The sequence below is a fragment of the Ranitomeya imitator genome, chromosome 1 (assembly GCF_032444005.1).
Source record: "Ranitomeya imitator isolate aRanImi1 chromosome 1, aRanImi1.pri, whole genome shotgun sequence".
In the NCBI taxonomy this organism is placed as follows: Eukaryota; Metazoa; Chordata; class Amphibia; order Anura; family Dendrobatidae; genus Ranitomeya; species Ranitomeya imitator.
Window position 1 is genome coordinate 437,510,070 of NC_091282.1, and position 20,414 is coordinate 437,530,483.

General features: G+C 42.0%; 1 protein-coding gene across 2 annotated transcripts in view; it reads right to left on the reverse strand.

The window, feature by feature from the left end:
* LOC138675501 (zinc-regulated GTPase metalloprotein activator 1B-like) overlaps positions 1-20,414 on the reverse strand; it is a 241,759-nt gene that overhangs the window by 86,543 nt on the left and 134,802 nt on the right. For both annotated transcript variants that reach the window (XM_069763812.1, XM_069763805.1), the window contains 4 exons: positions 18,527-18,573; positions 17,511-17,597; positions 12,986-13,030; positions 8,203-8,259 (listed from right to left, as the gene is read on the reverse strand). In XM_069763812.1, coding sequence (XP_069619913.1) covers positions 8,203-8,259; positions 12,986-13,030; positions 17,511-17,597; positions 18,527-18,573 — 236 coding nt within the window. The remainder of the gene's footprint in view (positions 1-8,202; positions 8,260-12,985; positions 13,031-17,510; positions 17,598-18,526; positions 18,574-20,414) is intronic.

Below are 20,414 nucleotides of genomic sequence, written 5' to 3' on the forward strand. Positions count from 1 at the left end.
GGAACGGAGCACGGGGGGCTGGTACGGAGCACGGGGGGTGGAATGGAGCACGGGGGGGGGGGTGGATCGGAATGCAGGGGGGGTGATTGGAGCACGGGGGGGTGATTGGAGCACGGGGGGAGTGGACAAGAGCACGGGGGGAGCGGAGCACTGGATGGAGGGGAGCCGGAGCAGTGTACCGGCCAGATCGGGGGGCTGGGTGGCGATCGGTGGGGTGGGGTGGGGGCACATTAGTATTTCCAGCCATGGCCGATGATATTGCAGCATCGGCCATGGCTGGATTGTAATATTTCACCCGTTATAATAGGTGAAATATTACAAATCGCTCTGATTGGCAGTTTCACTTTCAACAGCCAATCAGAGCGATCGTAGCCACGAGGGGGTGAAGCCACCCCCCCTGGGCTAAACTACCACTCCCCCTGTCCCTGCAGATCGGGTGAAATGGGAGTTAACCCTTTCACCGGATCTGCAGGGACGCGATCTTTCCATGACGCCACATAGGCGTCATGGGTCGGCTTGGCACCGACTTTCATGACGCCTACGTGGCGTCATGGGTCGGGAAGGGGTTAAATTCCAAAAAAAACTCAATAGTAGTACATAGTTAATCAAAATTGCCCAAAAATGATTTTTTTCCATACAAAATATGTCTTAATTGATAATTAAATATAAACAGGGCAAAACAGTGCTCACAATAAAAAGCAAGAAATACTGGACCGATCTAATGAACAATGATGCAAACTGACAGGGGCAGGCAATCCATAGAAATGAGAGCACTCAAAAAAAAACCACATATGTGCGTATAAAGGGGAGAGTAGCCTCATTGAAAGCTTAATAAGAGATGGGCAGGATATATAACATCCCTTAAAAGCACATGCTTATTATTCAGTATAGGGTGAACATACATCCCCGCATTCCCTAAGGGTTACAAATAAAGTGCTAATAGTGCATAAATATCCAAGGTAAACATATCTCACCCATAGGATGCCGAACACCGCTGCACAGATACCCCAACGCGCGTTTCGCTGCTGCTTCTTTGGGGGGGGAGGGCTTTTTATTGCGAGCACTGTTTTGCCTTGTTTATATTTAATTATCATAAAAGACATATTTTGTATGGAAAAAAATCATTTTGGGCATTTGTGATTAACTATGTACTACTATTGAGTTATTTTTTGGGAATTTAAGGCCATGTTCACACAATCCTTTTTTTAATGCGGAACCGCCGCGATTTTGCCGCTGCGGGTCCGCAGCTGTTTTCCATGCAGGGTACATTACAATGTACCCTATGGAAAACAGGAACTGCTGTGCCCACATTGCGGAAAATCGCGAAAAAAGCCGCGCTGAATAGCTGCGGTAAAAAAGAAGTACCATGTCACTTCTTTTTGCAGAACTGCAGCGGTTCTGCACCCATTGACCTCCATTGTGAGGTCAAACCCGCAGTAAAACCCGCAGACGAAAAAAATATCTGCGGGTTTTCTGCGGTTTGTGGTGCAGAACCGCTGCAGCAGGAAGTGCGTGGGCGGAGTGTGGCTGCCCCCCCCGTGCCCCAATCCCACCCCCCATGCTCCGATGCCACCCCCCGTGCCCTAATCTCCCCCCCTTATACTTACCAGGCCTCCCGATGTCCATCCGGCCGTCTTCTCCCTGGGCGCCACCATCTTCCAAAATGGTGGGCGCATGCGCAGTGCGCCCGCCGAATCTGCCGGCCGGCAGATTCGTTCCAGGCACATTTTGATCACTGTGATAACCTCACAGTGATCAAAATAAAAAAAGGTAAATGCCCACCCCCCCCCTTTATCACCCCCATAGGTAGTAACAATAATTAAATAAAAAAAATTTTTTTTTCCCCACTACAGTTAGAACTAGGGTTAGGGTTAGGGGTAGGGTTAGGGTTAGGGTATTTTCAGCCATTTTAACCCTTAAAAAACTTCCTAGAAAACACACAGAAACTGCACTAAAAACCGCATCAAAAACCGCATCAAAAAACGCATAAAAAAGCACCAAAAAACGCACCTGTGTTTTCTGCCAAGAGCTGCGGTTTTTAGTGCAGAAAAAACAGCAGGGAAATCAGGAACGTGTGAACATGGCCTAAAAGCTCTTTTCTTTGGTTCTTATGTATATCATGTTTCAGACTGAATCTCAGCCCTTATTCATAAATATAAGCAATGCACGACTCATCCATGAGAATGGACTGAGATTTAGTCCGAAACATGTATCAAATGTTCTCACACAGATTTATGTTTTTATAGTACTGGGAATGTTCTGATTTTATTTAATTCTACCAATATACTGTATATACAGTACAGACCAAAAGTTTGGACACACCTTCTCATTTAAAGATTTTTCTGTATTTTCATGACTATGAAAATTGTACATTCACACTGAAGGCATCAAAACTATGAATTAACACATGTGGAATTATATACTTATCAAAAAAGTGTGAAACAACTAAAAATATGTCTTATATTCTAGGTTCTTCAAAGTAGCCACCTTTTGCTTTGATGACTGCTTTGCACACTCTTGGCATTCTCTTGATGAGCTTCAAGAGGTAGTCACCGGAAATGGTCTTCCAACAATCTTGAAGGAGTTCCCAGAGATGCTTAGCACTTGTTGGCCCTTTTGCCTTCACTCTGCGGTCCAGCTCACCCCAAACCATCTCGATTGGGTTCAGGTCTGGTGACTGTGGCTAGGTCATCTGGCGTAGCACCCATCACTCTCCTTCTTGGTCAAATAGCCCTTACACAGAGAGAATATGGGTCCCATATAATAAAGAGTAATGTCCAAGTGACTTCATATATTTGCCCATAAAGTAGCTGGATAGTGAGTGTATACTCCTGATATACATTTAAACACCAAAAATGGAGTTCCATACACAAAGAAAATTGAATTTTAAAAGTTGTATATTTTTTTATAAATACTATGAACACGATAAATCACAAAATAGCAAAAAAGTAGAACAAAGCAAAAGGCCCTAGTTTAGAAACAGTAAGTCCCCGGCAAGACCAGTAAATTTGTGTAAACCAAACCCATGGTACTAGTATAATCCACTATAAGTCATATAGAGTATATGGCACCCAATCCAAATAGTATTCACATAGCACCAATATAAGTCAGGGAATTGGATGCCTGTAAACTAATGCATACCCCAAAGGCTGTCACAGTGACCATCATCCATATAGGGGAAAAAAGCAATAGCAGTATACCTAGTAATGAAGTATCTTACCCATGGTGAGTAAAGTCAGATGCCGGGGTGCCGGGTGCCTTTGGGGTATGCATTAACACTTTTTTGTTAAGTATGTAATTGCACATGTGTTAATTCATAGTTTTGATGCCTTCAGTGTGAATGTACAATTTTCATAGTCATGAAAATACAAAAAAAGGAGTGTCCAAACTTTTGGTCTGTACTGTATATTTTTCTTTATTCAAACAACGGCTGGATACAACGTCTAAGACCACCTGAGTGACCAGTGCTGGAATAATAGGGATTAGAATTTTTTGCGCTAAAAACGCTATAAAAACTCATTAAAAACGCATACATTATGCATTCTATCATTTAGGCTACGTTCACATTTGCGTTGTGCGGTGCTGCGTCGGCGACGCAACGCACAACGCAAACAAGAACGCATGCAAAACGCATCATTTTGTGATGCATGCATCCTTTTTTGGCATGATTTTGGACGCAAAAAAAATGCAACTTGCTGCGTCGTCTGCGCCCTGATGCTTGCGCCAAAAAAGACGCATGCGTCACAAAACGCAATACAACGCATGTCCATGCGCCCCCATGTTAAATATAGGGGCACATGACGCATGTGTCGCCGCGGATGCGCCCGACGCAGCCCCGCAAAACGCTAATGTGAACGTAGCCTAAGAATGCATTCTGCATGTTTTGTGCACATGGATGGGTTTTTTCCGCAAAAAAACGCATTGCGGTAAAAAAATGAGAATGTTCTTTCTTTTTGCGGATTTTCTGCGTTTTTCCCGCAATTCTAAGCATTTGGGAAAAACGCACAAAAAACACATCAAAAACGCGTCAAAACGAGTCAAAAAAGCGGGAAAAAACGCATGCGGATTTCTGGCAGAAATGTCAGGTTTTTGTCAGGAAAATTTCTGCCAGAAATCCTGACGTGTGCACATACCCTAAAACTTTTTTTTTTTTAAAACAATCCTTTCCTCTTGTACATTTTGGGTGGAAAGACTCAAAACTCCATTAATCAGCGCCGAGTTCCAAACATATTTAAGTTTAGAGTGGTATACAGGAATGAACATCACTGGCTCATGCACAAGGAAGCTGTATGAAGGGGCAAGCACAGATAGAGGAGGGCTCCTGTTCAAGAACAATATATGGGCCCTTTGCAGTCCAATAGCTCATCATAATGCATAATTCTATCTGCATTGGAGGTGGTAGTGGGCCCCCATACTTCTCGGGCCCCGTGCAGCAGCACAGGTTGCACCAATGAAATGTCTGCCCCTAGATGCATGCTTTCTTTAGTAAGAAGCCATATAGCCTTCATGTATTGCTGCACAACACCTCCAAACATATAGCCTCCAGTACATCATGCGAAGAAAGCACAAAGAGGTACAAGTGAGGGCTCAGCCTATGTTTTTCTATGACTAGACTGATGCATTGTCATTTTGCCCCGAAGTTTTAGGAAGTTTTTAACATGTTTCAGTCTTCGGACCTATTTAATGAACTATTTAATAATGGCACTGTGATGATTCCCTGCTTAGTATGGATTTGTGTGAGGAGCACTGACTAAATAACTAAAGCAATCCTTTCAAGATTAACCAGCTGCGTGGGCTTACACTTGACACCCTCCTTGCCACCATTCCCGCAGAGTGCCATTCACTCCCGCAGCTTGTCTACACATACACTTTCCCTCCCTTCTTTTAAAGCCACTGTTACCAATTTACCCCTCGCCGTTCTGTTTAGACCCTGCAGATGTTCGGTTTTGAAGTCCTTGCCAGCCCCCTGCCACTGGGGGTATTCTCCTGTTCAAATGGCCGTAATCTATTAGACAATATTTGGCTGCAGATCCCACCGTGAAGGTTGCAGATTCTCTGCTGAGGAATTTCACTTGGGTATATCCAGTTTTCTGCTATTACTGAACCTTACCCTTTTGTTGCCCAGTCTTATTTTGTTTGCAATTTTTTCTAAGTTTCTGAGGGTCTAAGGTTTCTTTTTTCAATGCTCATGTTGTGCTGGGCCATTATCTCGTGGTGACCACAACATCTTTAACCTATTATTTGCTCATGTTCCATCTTAAGTGCTAGAATGACAACTCCTTTTAGTCTTACTGTACAGCTCCCTGTTACTCAGCTGTCTTCCTCCAACCAACATACACTAAAGATACAGAGATATTAAAGGTTTATTCCCAACATTAGACCTTATAGGTCAAGAGACAACTTGCCGATTGGTGGGTATTCGACCGCTGGGATCCTCATCAATCCTGAACACAGGATAGGTGACAACTTCTAAAATGTTTTTACTCCTAATTTTTTCATAGCAAGATCAGAACCATCTATGTTATATATTATGGGATCTACAGGTATGTTAGATATTACAGAGTTTCACAAAAATGTTACCATGTCATGGAGACATATCAGGAGTTTAGATTGGATAGAGTCTGACCGATGAACCTATACCGATTGCTAAAACCAAGAGGCAGACGCAACGAGCCGAGAGACTGAAGTCGATGCTTTCAGCTCAGTGCTTCTGCCCTATTATTTTAGTCATCATGGTGGTGTAAGAACCTGGAACCCACTAAAAACATCTAAATATAAATTTATACATGTAAAAAAATACTTTTCTGTGAAAAAAAATATCCATACTATTCAAATGTAAGTGGAAATGACATGGTTTTGGCCTGCACGGAGGACAGTGTATATGGGTGGTGTACAGCCTTACTGGTGGACTATGTCATTACATCATTGCCTAAGGTTGTCAGAAGGGGCAGTGTAGACGCAGATCGCTATCGAAAAGTGACTTGGGCAGGGGAAGAGAGTAAAGTGACTTGCCAGTCAGAGACTGAAAGCCGGCGGCCGGCAGGGAAATAAGGAGATAGGTATGAGAGCTGGAAGTGGAGTCTACCCACTGTCTATGCAATTAAAGCTTCAGAGATTCATTGCTCTGCAATTTCCAAAATGAATACTGCTAGAAAGGTATGCATTTTATAAGCATTCAAGGGCCTTTATTCATGGGGCTAATTTCCTGATGATACTTCCCCTTTAATAAAAATGTTGGCTGCCTTCAGCATGCAATAGAAGAAGCCTAAGCACTAACTCTAATTTCCTGATCACAGGTTCCCTTTAAATTTGACAGAAAAAGTTTCCAAATCCATATATAATCAGGGAATAGAAAGAAAGCGTCCCAAACAGATGTGTATTGCAGACTATACTTGGTTTATAATATAATAATCAGCAAAAAAAAATATTGATAACTGTAGGATAATAAAAGACAAAGATTTGGTTTATGCCTTCCCAATGTATGGAGTGGGATAAGGGGCCAGCACCACACCAAACAGATGCCGGCTGTGCTACACAGATGTCCTCTACCTGCAACATCAGACTCCAAAGCTTTTTCTAATCGCTTCTGTTTAACCACTTAGATGCCACGTATTGGCTCTTGGGGGTGACAACACTGCCCCCACAACGCGTTCGACAGACGCCTACAGGTTGTCATAGCAGACTGGAGCCTGCAACAGGTCACCAGACAGCCAACTTCATTCGCCTGCGAAGTTCACCCTTTGGCTGGGCTTCATATTGAGGATGTCATTTTGTTTATATAATGCAATACCAACAAATGGTGTCAGGTTCAAGACCACTAAGAGGACTGAAAATATGTTTATCATTTTTTCCATTGTTTGAATAAGTAAAAAACTAACTAGGTGCGTATCGCCATTATCGGAATGACATGTAGAATCATGTTGCCAGAACATTTTTACAACACAAAATGAAATTCAAAAGCAATGGTAGTATTGTGTTGGGTTTTCTTCGGTTCATCACCAATGCAGCGTACTTATAATGAGAATGGTGTCACTCAAACCTACATCTTGTCTTGTCAAAAAACAAGCCTTTCTACCCCTATGTGAACGGAAATATAAACAAAGGGATGGCTCTTGGAAGAATGTAAACGTAAGTGCAAAAATGAAAATTGGCAGTGGCGGGAAGGGGTTAAGGATTAATGGACTGATCGCTGGCCGTCACTAATACCCATTCACAAAGGAAGATTCTGAATGGATATATCCAAAGCAAACTGATAGGGAATTTATGAGTCCCAATGGTGATGATGTCTGTAAACACAGACTATCACCCACAGTTGTCCAGTCCAGTCCTGATCCCCAGTATTTCTGTCCATAAGATGCCCAGTAGTGATGAGCGAACGTGCTCGGATAAGGTGTCATCCGAGAATACTCCGGTGTTATCCAAATATCTTGGGCGTGGAATAATATGCTCAAATCCCCGGAACAGCATGATTCGTGGCTAAACATGCAGCCGCGGGGATTTGAACATATTATTAGAGCACACGGAAGATACTCGGATAACACCGGAGTATCCTCTGATGACACCTTAGCCGAGCACGTTCGCTCATCACTACTGCCAAGGTCTCTTACCAGTCTGCTTACTTCCTGTTCGGTCCTGTCTGCTGTGGTCACATGTCCGCCTGGACCAATCAAGAAGTACAGAATGGGTCTCTGTTTATTCCATACAACTGATTGGATGCATTCTGGCCAATCACACTCTTTTGCACATGTCTAGCTTATTTCTCTCCTCCTTTGGTCCTCTAGTAGATGAAGAAGATATCTGAGCACTAATGAAGTGGAAGGCTAGTGATCTATACAACATGGTCATCTCTACAGGTAAATCTTGGGTGGTATGAGCTTGCTGGAAAAAAAAACAGCCACTATAAAATTATTTTGCGACTTGTTACATTTTAATAAAAGAAGATCCTATAATGTACAATATTTATAAGCATTAGACAAATATTGCAGCTTTCTTTCAAAAATAGCACCACCCCTGTCCTGCAGGTAGCGGCTGGTACTGCAGCTTGGCTCTCATAAACTCCAGTAGAGCGGTGCTCAGATATCAAATACAATTCATCGACAGGTGTGGCGCTGTTTCTGAGCAAAAGCAGCCAGCCATGTTTTTATAATCCTCGACAACCGAATAAACTGGTAAAGAATGAAAAATGCATTGCGTATACGTTACCTTTTTCCTGACAAACTATCAAACGCATGTAAATCTAAAATCCCTGTTAAGTCCACCCTGGAACATAAAGCAGAATAAAGATCATTACGAATCAATATGAGTGCAATAAACAGTAGGAAATCGGAGTTATTCTTTGCATCATTCCCACATCTGTATATGTAATCTTCCCAACACGCAGCATGATTAATTCGAAAATTGCTTTTCACGCAGCTTGCACTTCTTAAATACTCAAGGAATGCTCCTGACATAATGAGGCGTTAGATGCATTGATTTCAGGTTAAAGTCATGGAGGTATGCCGTGTAAGTGGACATGACAGCCAGTGCCAAAACTGATAAAAACTCTAGAAAGTCCTGCTGGTGGGGTACTGACTTACCAGCAAGTGGCAGGTTAGAAACAATACATACGCAGGAAGCGTATCCACAAAGTGAAGCAGCCGCCTGCTACAACACACCATGTATATTTTTAATAAACCCTTGAATAAAGGTCTTGCCATCAGATTATCATTGCTATTGTGCGCAGCTATTGTGTAAACCATAGCTTCTGAGCTGCAGTTTTGGCTTACGTATTGCCCCAGACAGGAAGAAATGTGAATTGTGATGGCAAGACCAAAAGATATGAACTAAAATGTATAGAAAAGTTAGTAACAGGACTAAGCAACAATTCTTAAAAGGGATGTCCAGCCTTGGGCTACAAGTCTGCAGTCACTCTATCTTACTGTAGACTTTCGAATCCTCACAGCGCGCGCACTGCAAGCTGTGAGGATTCTCTGGTGCCGGCACCGGGAGCGTCACCGCAAGCATGTGATATGCATACACACAGTCTCAGAATTAGTCTTTTCATTGTTATGACCATGACACATAGTCCCCCTAGCAGTGTTCCTGGGGAATCGTAACCAATTCCAGTGGCTTTCAGGTCATTTAAAGAGATCATTGCCTTGTACAACACGATACTACAAGATTACAAAGCCACTCAATGTTCCTACAGAAACAGATGGAAGTACGGTTCACAGGCATTTGGAGGGCAGGAGGAAATCCTAGGAGAAAATGTTCTGACTTCTGTGAGGAAGCTCCAGCTTAGGCACAGGACACTGATCCAAAGCATGCCTTTATGTCCACCAAAGCTTGGTTTCAGAACAAGTCCTGGAAGACTCTACATTGGCTGTCACAGTCACCTCACTGGATTATCATAGAAAATCCTTGGTGAGATTTCAGGAAGGCCAGTGCAGAAGCAAACCCAAGATTATTAGAGAACTGGCGGTCATTGCCCACGAGGAATGGTCCTCAGGAACGCTGCCAGAAGCTGAAGGTCTAGCTATGCATCACATTTGCAGCAGGTCATAACAGCCACAGGGTTCTCTACTAAATACTAAAGATGATTGTCAGGATGGGGTTGAGTAATGAGGCTGCAGTGGCCAATAAGAGTGATATTTTGTGTTGAATTTGGAAATCCCACTTGTTTATTAGTTGTGTTGAGCCAATTAAATTGTTCTTCTTTGACTGCAATAAACCATACGGCAGACATATTGGACATTTTGCTAATAAACCTAATTTGCTAAGGAGACAAAATCATTTTGATTGCAAGGTTATCCTTGTAATATAACTCATTAATTGGCAAAACCTGACTATTCTCCAAACTGTGTAAGCACTGACAAACTGTGCTCCTAAAAGTATAGTAACTACAAAAGTACTAAGAGCCGCCAAAGAGGAGCTTCTGACAACTGTCTGACAACCTGCAGTGCTCCATGCCCTTAGTGATGAAACAGATATTCCCAACATTTCACTTCACTTGTGGATCAGGTGGGGGAATGAATTCCCTGTCAGAATGGAGGTGACCACGCAGTTGACATTTCTTGTCTGTGTGACTGTGGGAAAATACCAAGAACTGGAGAGCTGCACCCGTCAGTCCCATAGACAATGGAAAGAACATAGGTGCACACAGGCGTAAGCGTTGCTCCATTCTGATGCAGCATTTCCACGCCCTGCTCTCAGGATCGGTCTTACCCCACCGATCAGTAATTAGCACCTATCCTGTCAAGGACTAGTTACTTGAAATTTTGGGAGTAACTCTGAAGGAGTTTCCACCTAAATATGCTTTTAATACAATCTTTAAAAAAAACATAGGCTGAGAAGAGGAATGGCTTTGTATAGAACCTGGCTAGCTGCTTTCAATTTGGCTGAATGGGCTGTAATCCTAATGCATACCTGGTACCTATCAACTACAGCATTATAAATATTAAGGACCAAGACAATTTCAGCCTTAGACTGTTTTTCATCAGCCATACTACAGGTGCATATTAGTGTTCGTAACACTCAGACCTCCCAAGCTTTAACTTAAAGGGAACCTGTCACGTCATTTCAAGCATCTAAACTGTGACCAGTGCATTGTTAGGGATGCAATGTGCATCACCAACACATTTTTTTTTTCACTAAAAACCGCTCTGTAATGGTGTCCATAAAACAGTGTATATAGTTGTATGGTACCTGCTTGTTTAGTCATAGGGGTGGGTGTGCTTCATTTTCTGCTCAGTCATGAGCGTTGCTGCCCACTCAATTTGATTGATTTCCCTGATTATGGCGGCGTCACTGGTATCCCACGCCTGCGCAATGTGGGTGGAGCATGGAGCTGCGCTTGCACAGTGTCGAGCGTGTAGATTCGCTTGCTCAGTTTCGAGCGTAAAGCTGCCCGAATTTGCGTAGTGTTGAGCGGGGAGCCATGCTTGCACAGTGTCGAGCGTAAAGCTCCCCACCTTTGCGTAGTGTTGAGCGGTGAGCCATGCTTGCGCAGTGTCGAGCGTAAAGCCCCCCACCTTTGCGTAGTGTCGAGCGGGGAGCCATGCATGCGCAGTGTCGAGCGTAAAGCTGCCCACCTTTGTGTAGTGGTGAGCGGGGAGCCATGCTTGCGCAGTGTCGAGCGTAAAGCCCCCCACCTTTGCGTAGTGTTGAGTGGGGAGCCATGCTTGTGCAGTGTCGAGCGTAAAGCCCCCCACATTTGCGTAGTGTTGAGCGGGGAGCTATACTTGCACAGTGTCTTGAGTGGGGAGCCATGCTTGTGCAGTGTCGAGCGTAAAGCCCCCCGCATTTGCGTAGTCTTGAGTGGGGAGCCATGCTTGTGCAGTGTGTAGCGTAAAGCCGGCCGCGTATGCGCAGTGTCAAGCGGGGAGCCGTGCTTGCGCAATGTAGAGAGGGAAGCAGTGCATGCACCATCACACACAGCTCCCTGCTCAACACTGCGCATACGCGGGCGGCTTTACGCTACACACTGAGCAAGCACGGCTACCTGCTAGACATTGTGCAAGCGCGGGATTCCAGTGACGTTGGCGCAACCAAGGAAATCAATCACATAGAGTGGGCGACAATGCCCGTATCTGAGCAGAAAATGAAGCAGACCCCTGTGACTACAGTAAACAAGCAGGCACCATACAACTATGTAAAATGCTTTCTGGACATCATTACAGCGCTGTTTTTACTAAAAACATAGCATTACTAGTACATAGCATCACTAAAAACGCACTGGAGACTGTATAGATGCTTGAAATTACGTGACAGGTTCCCTTTAAAGGGAATTTGTCATCAGGTTTTTGCTACCCCATCTGAGAGCGGCATGATGTAGTGGCAGAGACCCTGATTCCAGAAATGTATAACTTACTTACTGAGGTCTGTGAAACCCCATCCACACCATTGATTTGCTGGCAGTTTTCTGTTTACATTGCATAGGCAGAAAGCTGCCAATCAGTGGCGGGGTTACATAGAGCTCATGAATATGGAGGACTACCTCGTAGCAGGTTTATTAGTCCTCTAGTGATAACCTCCTGCTGACAAGACAGTGATTTTAGAAAAACTATAGCAAGCAGCCCAGCAAGTGACAAATCACTGGAATCAGGGTCTCTCTACATTACGCTGTTCTCAGATTAAGTGGCAAAAACCTGGACACAGATTACCTTTATATTACCATAGGATTCATAGTCATCTACGTTTTGTAGTTCCTTGACATGATGGGGTACAGACTATTGTAAATATTGCACTTAGTTTAGTAGGAGTCCATGAGGACGGAAGGCATTTATTCTAAGGGTATTCTAAAACTGTCTTTTGAGCAGCTCAGAGCTATGCAGTCTCCTTACTCTTGCTTTCTGGCAGGCTGAGCTCTCCTCCTTGAGTGACAGCTCTGGTGAATGGTAGAACTGTAATATTAGTAGAACTATAGCACAAGTTCTGCTATAACACATTCAGCTATAAGTGATTGGTTCTGGAGAGTGTACACTATTATCACTGTATTTACATATAGGCATAACATGGCATTTCAAAAAGCACACCACTACAGACAAGAGCAGAGCAATGTAATTACCATCTCTTAAGGGGAGGGAGGTGAGCAGCTAACTGCTGTATAGAAATCAATGGGCTGGAGAGAGCTGACTGGAATGTTAAGAGTTAACTCCTCACTTAGAATGTAGCCACATGGTCATGGAATGTAGCTACATGGAAACAATCTGTACACTATAAAATATAAAAACTATCATTGCAAAAGAATGACAGCAGAAAAACAAATGCCAGGTCACTTATTTTCATGCTGTGTAACTACGGTAATTAAAGCGATTTAAGAACTTGACAATTCCCACTTAAAGACATCATACTCGAAAGAAAAACAGTGATATATAATATACCATAAACACAGATATATCATGATTATCCCCTTTAGGCTTAGAAAACTATTGAAATAATAAAGCCTAAAAATAGTGTGAAATTCATAGCACAGACAACCCACACAAAACTTGTAAATGTAAAATACCTGGATCTTTGTGTTTCCAAAATTTTCACAAGCCCATTTATTGACCTTAAAAAATAATAAAAATACATTTTAGTCACACAGACATATACAGTGAAAGCTCTCCAAAAGACCACTTCTGTATAAAATATGAAGAATCTACTCTGCAACACATGGAAACTCGTGAATCCAATGGCGAAAATTCTGTATCTTACCAAAGATGGTTTTCGTTTGTAATTCTACAGTATATTAATTAGAAACTATACATTTAGTTCTTTTGTGCATTTAAAGTAGATCTGTAACCAGATTTCCCAAAACAAACTGCACACATCATTAAATGAATCTTTAGACCTGATGGGGCTGGTGAACTTACTTTGAAAATACAAGAATCCTTTTTGAAAGTTTTGAAATCAGGCAAGAAAACTATCGACAAAGATTACAAGACTATTTTTGGATTTTCAAAGTAAGAACACCAGCGGTCAACCCCTAATGACTGCTGTATAGAAGTTTAATGGTGGCTGTTGTGGGGACTGATACGCGGGGCTTCCTTACAACACTGCAGCTCATTCACTACACTCAAACAAACAAGAAAAGAGACTATGCAGATAGGGCGCACACCCAGAATACAATTAAGTTGCAAAAATACAAAAATTTATTTATTAATGGGAAAGACAGAAAACACCAATAAAAACATATTAAAATATAGCCAACACACCAATGGTCCTATACAGAGTCAATATATGGAGACAGCTAAAGATACAATAATACAGTATATGGTGAGTCACGCCACCAACACACTGCTGGTACTTTCATAAATCTAAGATACAAATATGTAGCATTAATAGCACAACACATGTGCACAAGCGGTGACTTATGTGCACAATGGCTTATATGCACAAAGCAAGGTAGCAGGTAAACTCTGGGCGTCCCCAGAGTACCATATAGTGCAGGAGTGCCCCTATATAAATGAAGAGGCTAATGCTAGCAAAGGGGCCTCAATAGACCTACTAAATTGCAGAAAAAGGAGATAAGTAAAAATCCCCTAAAAAAAAAAAGGAAAAATATAATTTAGAGTTTAAATACCAAAAATAGTCCCTATAAAAAGGCAAGGCTACCAGTATCACAGAGGGACGGGCCTGTTAAAGTGATATAGGGAGCATATAAGATAAACTCGCCAACTCAAACCATCACAGTGGAAGGAAAAAGGGCAGACCAATGTCCGAGAAATAAGCCAAAAGGCTAAATATGAGAGAACATAGTGTCCTGGGACCATTCCCTTCTGACTGTATGACGGCGGACGGCTGACGCCACACCCTGGACTGCCTGATACGGTGATGTTCTCTCATATTTAGCCTTTTGGCTTATTTCTCGGACATTGGTCTGCCCTTTTTCCTTCCACTGTGATGGTTTGAGTTGGCGAGTTTATCTTATATGCTCCCTATATCACTTTAACAGGCCCGTCCCTCTGTGATACTGGTAGCCTTGCCTTTTTATAGGGACTATTTTTGGTATTTAAACTCTAAATTATATTTTTCCTTTTTTTTTTGAGGGGATTTTTACTTATCTCCTTTTTCTGCAATTTAGTAGGTCTATTGAGGCCCCCTTGCTAGCATTAGCCTCTTCATTTATATAGGGGCACTCCTGCACTATATGGTACTCTGGGGACGCCCAGAGTTTACCTGCTACCTTGCTTTGTGCATATAAGCCATTGTGCACATAAGTCACCGCTTGTGCACATGTGTTGTGCTATTAATGCTACATATTTGTATCTTAGATTTATGAAAGTACCAGCAGTGTGTTGGTGGCGTGACTCACCATATACTGTATTATTGTATCTTTAGCTGTCTCCATATATTGACTCTGTATAGGACCATTGGTGTGTTGGCTGTATTTTAATATGTTTTTATTGGTGTTTTCTGTCTTTCCCATTAATACATTTTTGCATTTTTGCAACTTAATTGTATTCTGGGTGTGCGCCCTATATGCATAGTCTCTTTTCTTGTTTGTTTGGTATATGCTGCTGCTATGCATTGAGCTGCACCCCTAAAGGTAACTTCACACTCAGCAACTTTACAAAGAGAACGACAACGATCAGTGACGTTGCAGCGTCCTGGATAGCGATCTCGTTGTGTTTGACACGCAGCAGCGATCAGGATCCTGCTGTGACATCGCTGGTCGGAGCTAGAAGGCCAGAAGTTTATTTGGTCGTCAGGTCGGCGTGATTCGTCATGTTTGACAGCAAAAGCAACGATGCCAGCAATGTTTTTACATGGAGCTAACAACCAGCGAGAGCGATAAGTGAGTCGCCGTTACATCACTGGATCGCTCCTGCATCGTTCTGGTGTTGCTGTGTTTGACGTCTCTACAGCGACCTAAACAGCGACGCTCCAGCGATCTAGTTTAGGTCGGCTCGTTGTCTATATCGCTGCAGCGTCGCTGAGTGTGACGGTACCTTTATTACACTTACCTTATAGGTCGCAATTGGCCCCTCGCCCATTGGTAGTGCTCCCCAGCTCTCCCTCTTCCTTTGCATTCACTACACTCCCGATGCATAGGAGGGCTGCCAACAGCGTTAGCAAAGTTGAGTAAGTGGCTATTGTATGCTAACCTGGGGCCTAGGAATGGCCACTAGGTCAGTCATAAGCATTTGTCTATGAGTCCAAAACACTAACATAACAGTCAGCAATGCTCTTAAATACCCAGTGTTATATGACATTATAGATCACTACATATAGTCCCCAAGGAACAAAATAAAGTGTAGTTAGGTAATACAACTGGATTTTAGCCCCTTCTTGCTACAGCCAGTGTTCCTTTCTTGGCATTGGTTTTTCCATCCACATCTTCCCACAGACACAACTTTTTATTTTTCCATCAACATAGCTGCATGAGGGCTTTATTTTTGGGGGTATTGTAGTTTTAAATGCCACCATTTTATTTACCATACTGCATATTTGGGTTGTTGCAAGTAGTATTGGAAAAGAAAACAACAATATACCGTAGTATTTTAGAGTTTCATTTTTTCATTCTTACAGCGCTGTCAGTTCAATGTATTTTTCGTGGGTTGTTTTCTGGGTTTTTTTTCTCTTATTTATGCAATTGGGAAAGGGGATTTTAATTTACATACATTTCTGAATGTATTATTATTTAATGTAAAACTCATATATATATACCCCATCTATTTTACCCATCTCTTTCTTATTAAAGGCTTGTGAAGAGTACAAAGATGGCAGACCCAGATGGTCCTCAATATGTCAGCAGACCCCGACGTTGCAGTGACAACAATGGGGCAGCTCGGTGGTTAGCATGGCAGCCTTGCAGCACTGGAGTCCTGAGTTCAAATCCCAAGGACAATATCTGCAAGGAGTTTGTATGTTCTCCCCGTGTTTGTGTGGATTTCCTCCCACCCTCCTAAGACATACTGATAGGGAATCTAGATTGTGAGCCCCAATGGTGACAGCCATAATATCTGTAATGCGCTGTGGAATTCATGGCGCTATATAAGTGAGTAAAATAAATGAATAAATAACTAAATAATAAATTGCCACCTCACAATTGTGTCACAAGAAGGTGAATTTTGGGGGACATGGGTAAAACTACCCCATGAAACCACTTTGATGCCATGGACAATATTGACTGCAGCATCTGAGAGTTTGAAGGGGTTCTCCAAAAAATGTAATAAAATAAATACACATTTAAATATTTTTCTAAATACTTTTATTAATCAAACAATTATTCTTTATCTACTGCACTCTGCCAAGATTCCAATATGGCAACTGCTATCAATCAAACCCCACCCTAGAGTTCAGAAGACAGCAGGACAGACTGATTTAGGCACGAGACAGAGGCACTAAACCTGTCAGGCTGACTGAGGGGGAAGTTCATTCTAAGTCAGCTAAAGAAAGGTGTTCATCTTCTCCTTTAGTCCGACTCCACTCATGTCCTGTCAGGTTGACCAAGAGGGATGTTCAATCTCAGCTAAAGAAATATGTTCATCTTCTCCTTTAGTCCGGCTCTATTCATGTCCTGTCAGGTTGACAAAGAGGGATGTTCATCCTCAGTCAGCTAAAGAAAGGTGTTCATCTTCTCCTTTATTCCCCGGCTCCACTCATGTCCTGTCAGGTTGACTGAACAGAGGAATGTGTGTTCATGATGCCAAATGCTGCCCTGACCTGTGTCTCCTTGCTTCACACAGCCTGTACTACTGTTTTTCTAAACTCTAGGACAGGTTGCGATTAATGGTAGTTGCCATCTTAAAATCCTGACATAAAGGTATTTAGAGAAATGTTTAATATTTAAATGTTTATTAATTATTTTAGTAAATTTCTCAGAGAACCCCTTTACACCATCACAATTAAAGCTAGCCCATATGTCAGACGTTTCAGACAGGTGTCAGTCGTGAATCAATAGTGACAGCCAGCTTAATTAAGGTACGGTATTAAAAAAAAAAAAAAAAAAAACACACACACACAAAACACAATTGCTGTTTATTTTTTAAAGCCTTACCCCACCTCCAAAAAAAAAAAAAGAAAGAAAAACTTCTCATATTCACCTGACAACAGATCTCACTTCCTCCAGTTCTTTAACGGAGACTAAATCAGTTTTGTTGATGATTATTACATCCGCCAGCGCCACTTGCCTGCAGTAAGAAAAAAGACAATGGATATGTGTGCTTTGTGTGCTTTTTTTCATTAATATTGGCACAGCATTAGCTCCTGATGAGCAGCTTACATGGTAAATGAAAAACTAGAAAATAACGTTTGGCAGACAACTTTGCCCAGAATAGGTGTGTTGTATCTGTAAGACAGGGGTCACTATCCATACTGGTTTCTCCTTGTAGCAACATCCTATGAGCCAGATTCAGCATTTGCATTTTTTTCTTTCAAGTGACCTTTTCTGTATTGTTGATTTTACTATTTTTGCACCAAATGTGGCTTGTGGATTTTGCACAAAATCAAAAGTGCCCTTTACTTTTGTCTTTTACCTTGTTTGCACCTTTTTAACAGCACATTCCTTTAAAATGTTGCAAACTTTTCGCAAACACTTCAGGCATACATAAAAACTCTACGGGTGGTACGGGGGTGAGGGGGAATGGTGTACATTGGCACAAAATTGTGACTTTTTAAAAAAGTCTCAATCAATGAATCTTTCGCAAAACAAAGGGGGAAAAAAACATGGTAAAAACATACCAAATTGACTTAAAAGAAGTGCAAATTAAATGAAAAATTTGTCGCAAATGAAAAACAGGCTAAACATACAAAAGTAAAGGAGCAAATACAATAATAAATAGGCCCTATCTTTCCAGGTCAGAGGGTCAAAATGAGTTAATTCCACAGCACAAGTAAAGCCAGGCTAGCATGTGGCATGAGATGGCACACTGACAGCATCCCAGTGTCCTCTCCGAAGGGGCAATTCCCATCTTACGGAGAATGAATGGCATATCCACAGACTCAAATGCAGGTCCCATCTATCTAGATAAGGTAGCCTTCTTTTGCTGAGAACTGGCTTTGGCTGATTACCGTACTTTAAATGTTTAGTTACTCTTTAGGTTAAGGGTGAATCACTTACCTTGCAGCTTCATTTATAAGATCATCTGCTTTCTCTTCAAGTAGGTGCTTGAAAAAAAAGTAAGAGAGGCAATTTCTGAATTGTTTATTAAAGTAGTGTCCAAAAACAAACCTAACAGCTGGTATGTTCATGAAGTGACCACCTTATCCAAAAAACGGGTGCTAAACCTCATGTCCTTGAGGAGCACAGGTATGACCTGCGAATGCGGCCTAGCTGCTCGGTAGTGTAAGGAGGTAGTAGAGTCTGAAACATTATTATAACTGGTCAACACTGCAGATTTTTTTCTCTCTCAAAAAGTAGACTATTTCTTCTAATCCTTCACCTCCAAGCATGTAAATGACCAAATATTCATCTTAGTGATCGCTAATGCAATTGCTGAAAGTTCTCATTGAAATATTCATTGTAACTTCAGTATTTGTTTGATTAAAGGGACTTTACCACCAACTTTTTGGCTCCTAATCTGAAAGTAGAGACAGAGACGCTTTTCCAGCGATGTGTCACTTACTCGGCTGCTTGCTGTAGTTTTCATAAGATCACTGTTTTATCAGCAACCAGGTGTTCACTGGAGATGCTGATGGTGGAACTTAGTAATCTGAATGGAGCGCTAGTCCTATCCGTGTCTGCGTACCTAACCACTGGGGTCAGCAGCTGCAGTATCGGGGACTGCCTAGGAGTGGTACCTGCAGCCAAGTCCCACTCCACCATCAGGAGCTCCAGTGAACAACTGGTAGGCACTTATCTTTACCCCTCCTATGTGATCCTGGCCCGTGGCACAGTGGGTCCACAAAACTAGGTGCACCGCTTGTGTGCGTAGCAACCGTCACATCATGTGTAAAGGTTGCAAGCACTTTTGGCTCTTGAGATTGCATACATTTGACTATAATATAGTGATTTATTAGCATGCATACACAGACTACCACATGAGCTATTTACACATATATGTTGTATAACATTTACACATTCATATACACTAATGGCCCCCTTGTAATTGTTCCAGAAAATTAAGTATTTCTCCCAGACAATTATTCCATTTACATGTTTTGTTATACAAATGTTTATTTACTTTGTATGTATTGAAACAACACAAAAAAAAAGAAAAAAAAAAGTCAAACTGGACATCATTTCACACTCAACCCCAAAAATTGTCAGCACAAAATTGTTGGCACCCAAAACTTAATATTTGGTTTGCCCACCCTTTAGAATAAATAACTGCTTTCAATCGCTTCCTATAACCATCAACAAGCTTCTTACACCCCTCATCTGGAATTCTGGACCACTCCTTCTATAAATTGCTCCAGGTGTCTCATACAGTGGGAAAATAAATATTTGATTCACTGCCGATTTTGCAAGTTTTCCATCTAAAAGAATATAGAGGCCTGTAATTTTTATCGTAGGTACACTTCAACTGTGAGAGACAGAATGTAAAAATAAAAAACAGAAAATCACATTGTATGATTTTTAAATAATGAAATAGCATTTTATTGCATAAAATAAGTATTTGATCACCTACCAACCAGAAAGAATGGCTCTCACAGACCTGTTAGTTTTGATTTAAGAAGCCCTCCTACTCTGCACTCATTTCCTGTATTTATTGCATCTGTTTGAACTCGTTACCTGTATGAAAGACATCTGACCACATACATAATGAATCACACTACAACCTCTCCCCCATGGCCAACGCCAAAGAGCTATCTAAGGACACCAGGGACAAAATTGTAGACTTGCGCAAGGCTGGGATGGACCACAGGACAATAGGCAAGCAGCTTGGTGAGAAGGCAACAACTGTTGGCACAATTATTAGAAAATGGAAGAAACACAAGATGATAGTCAATCTTCCTTGGTCTGGGACTCCATGCATGATCTCGCTTTGTGGGGTAAGGATGATTCT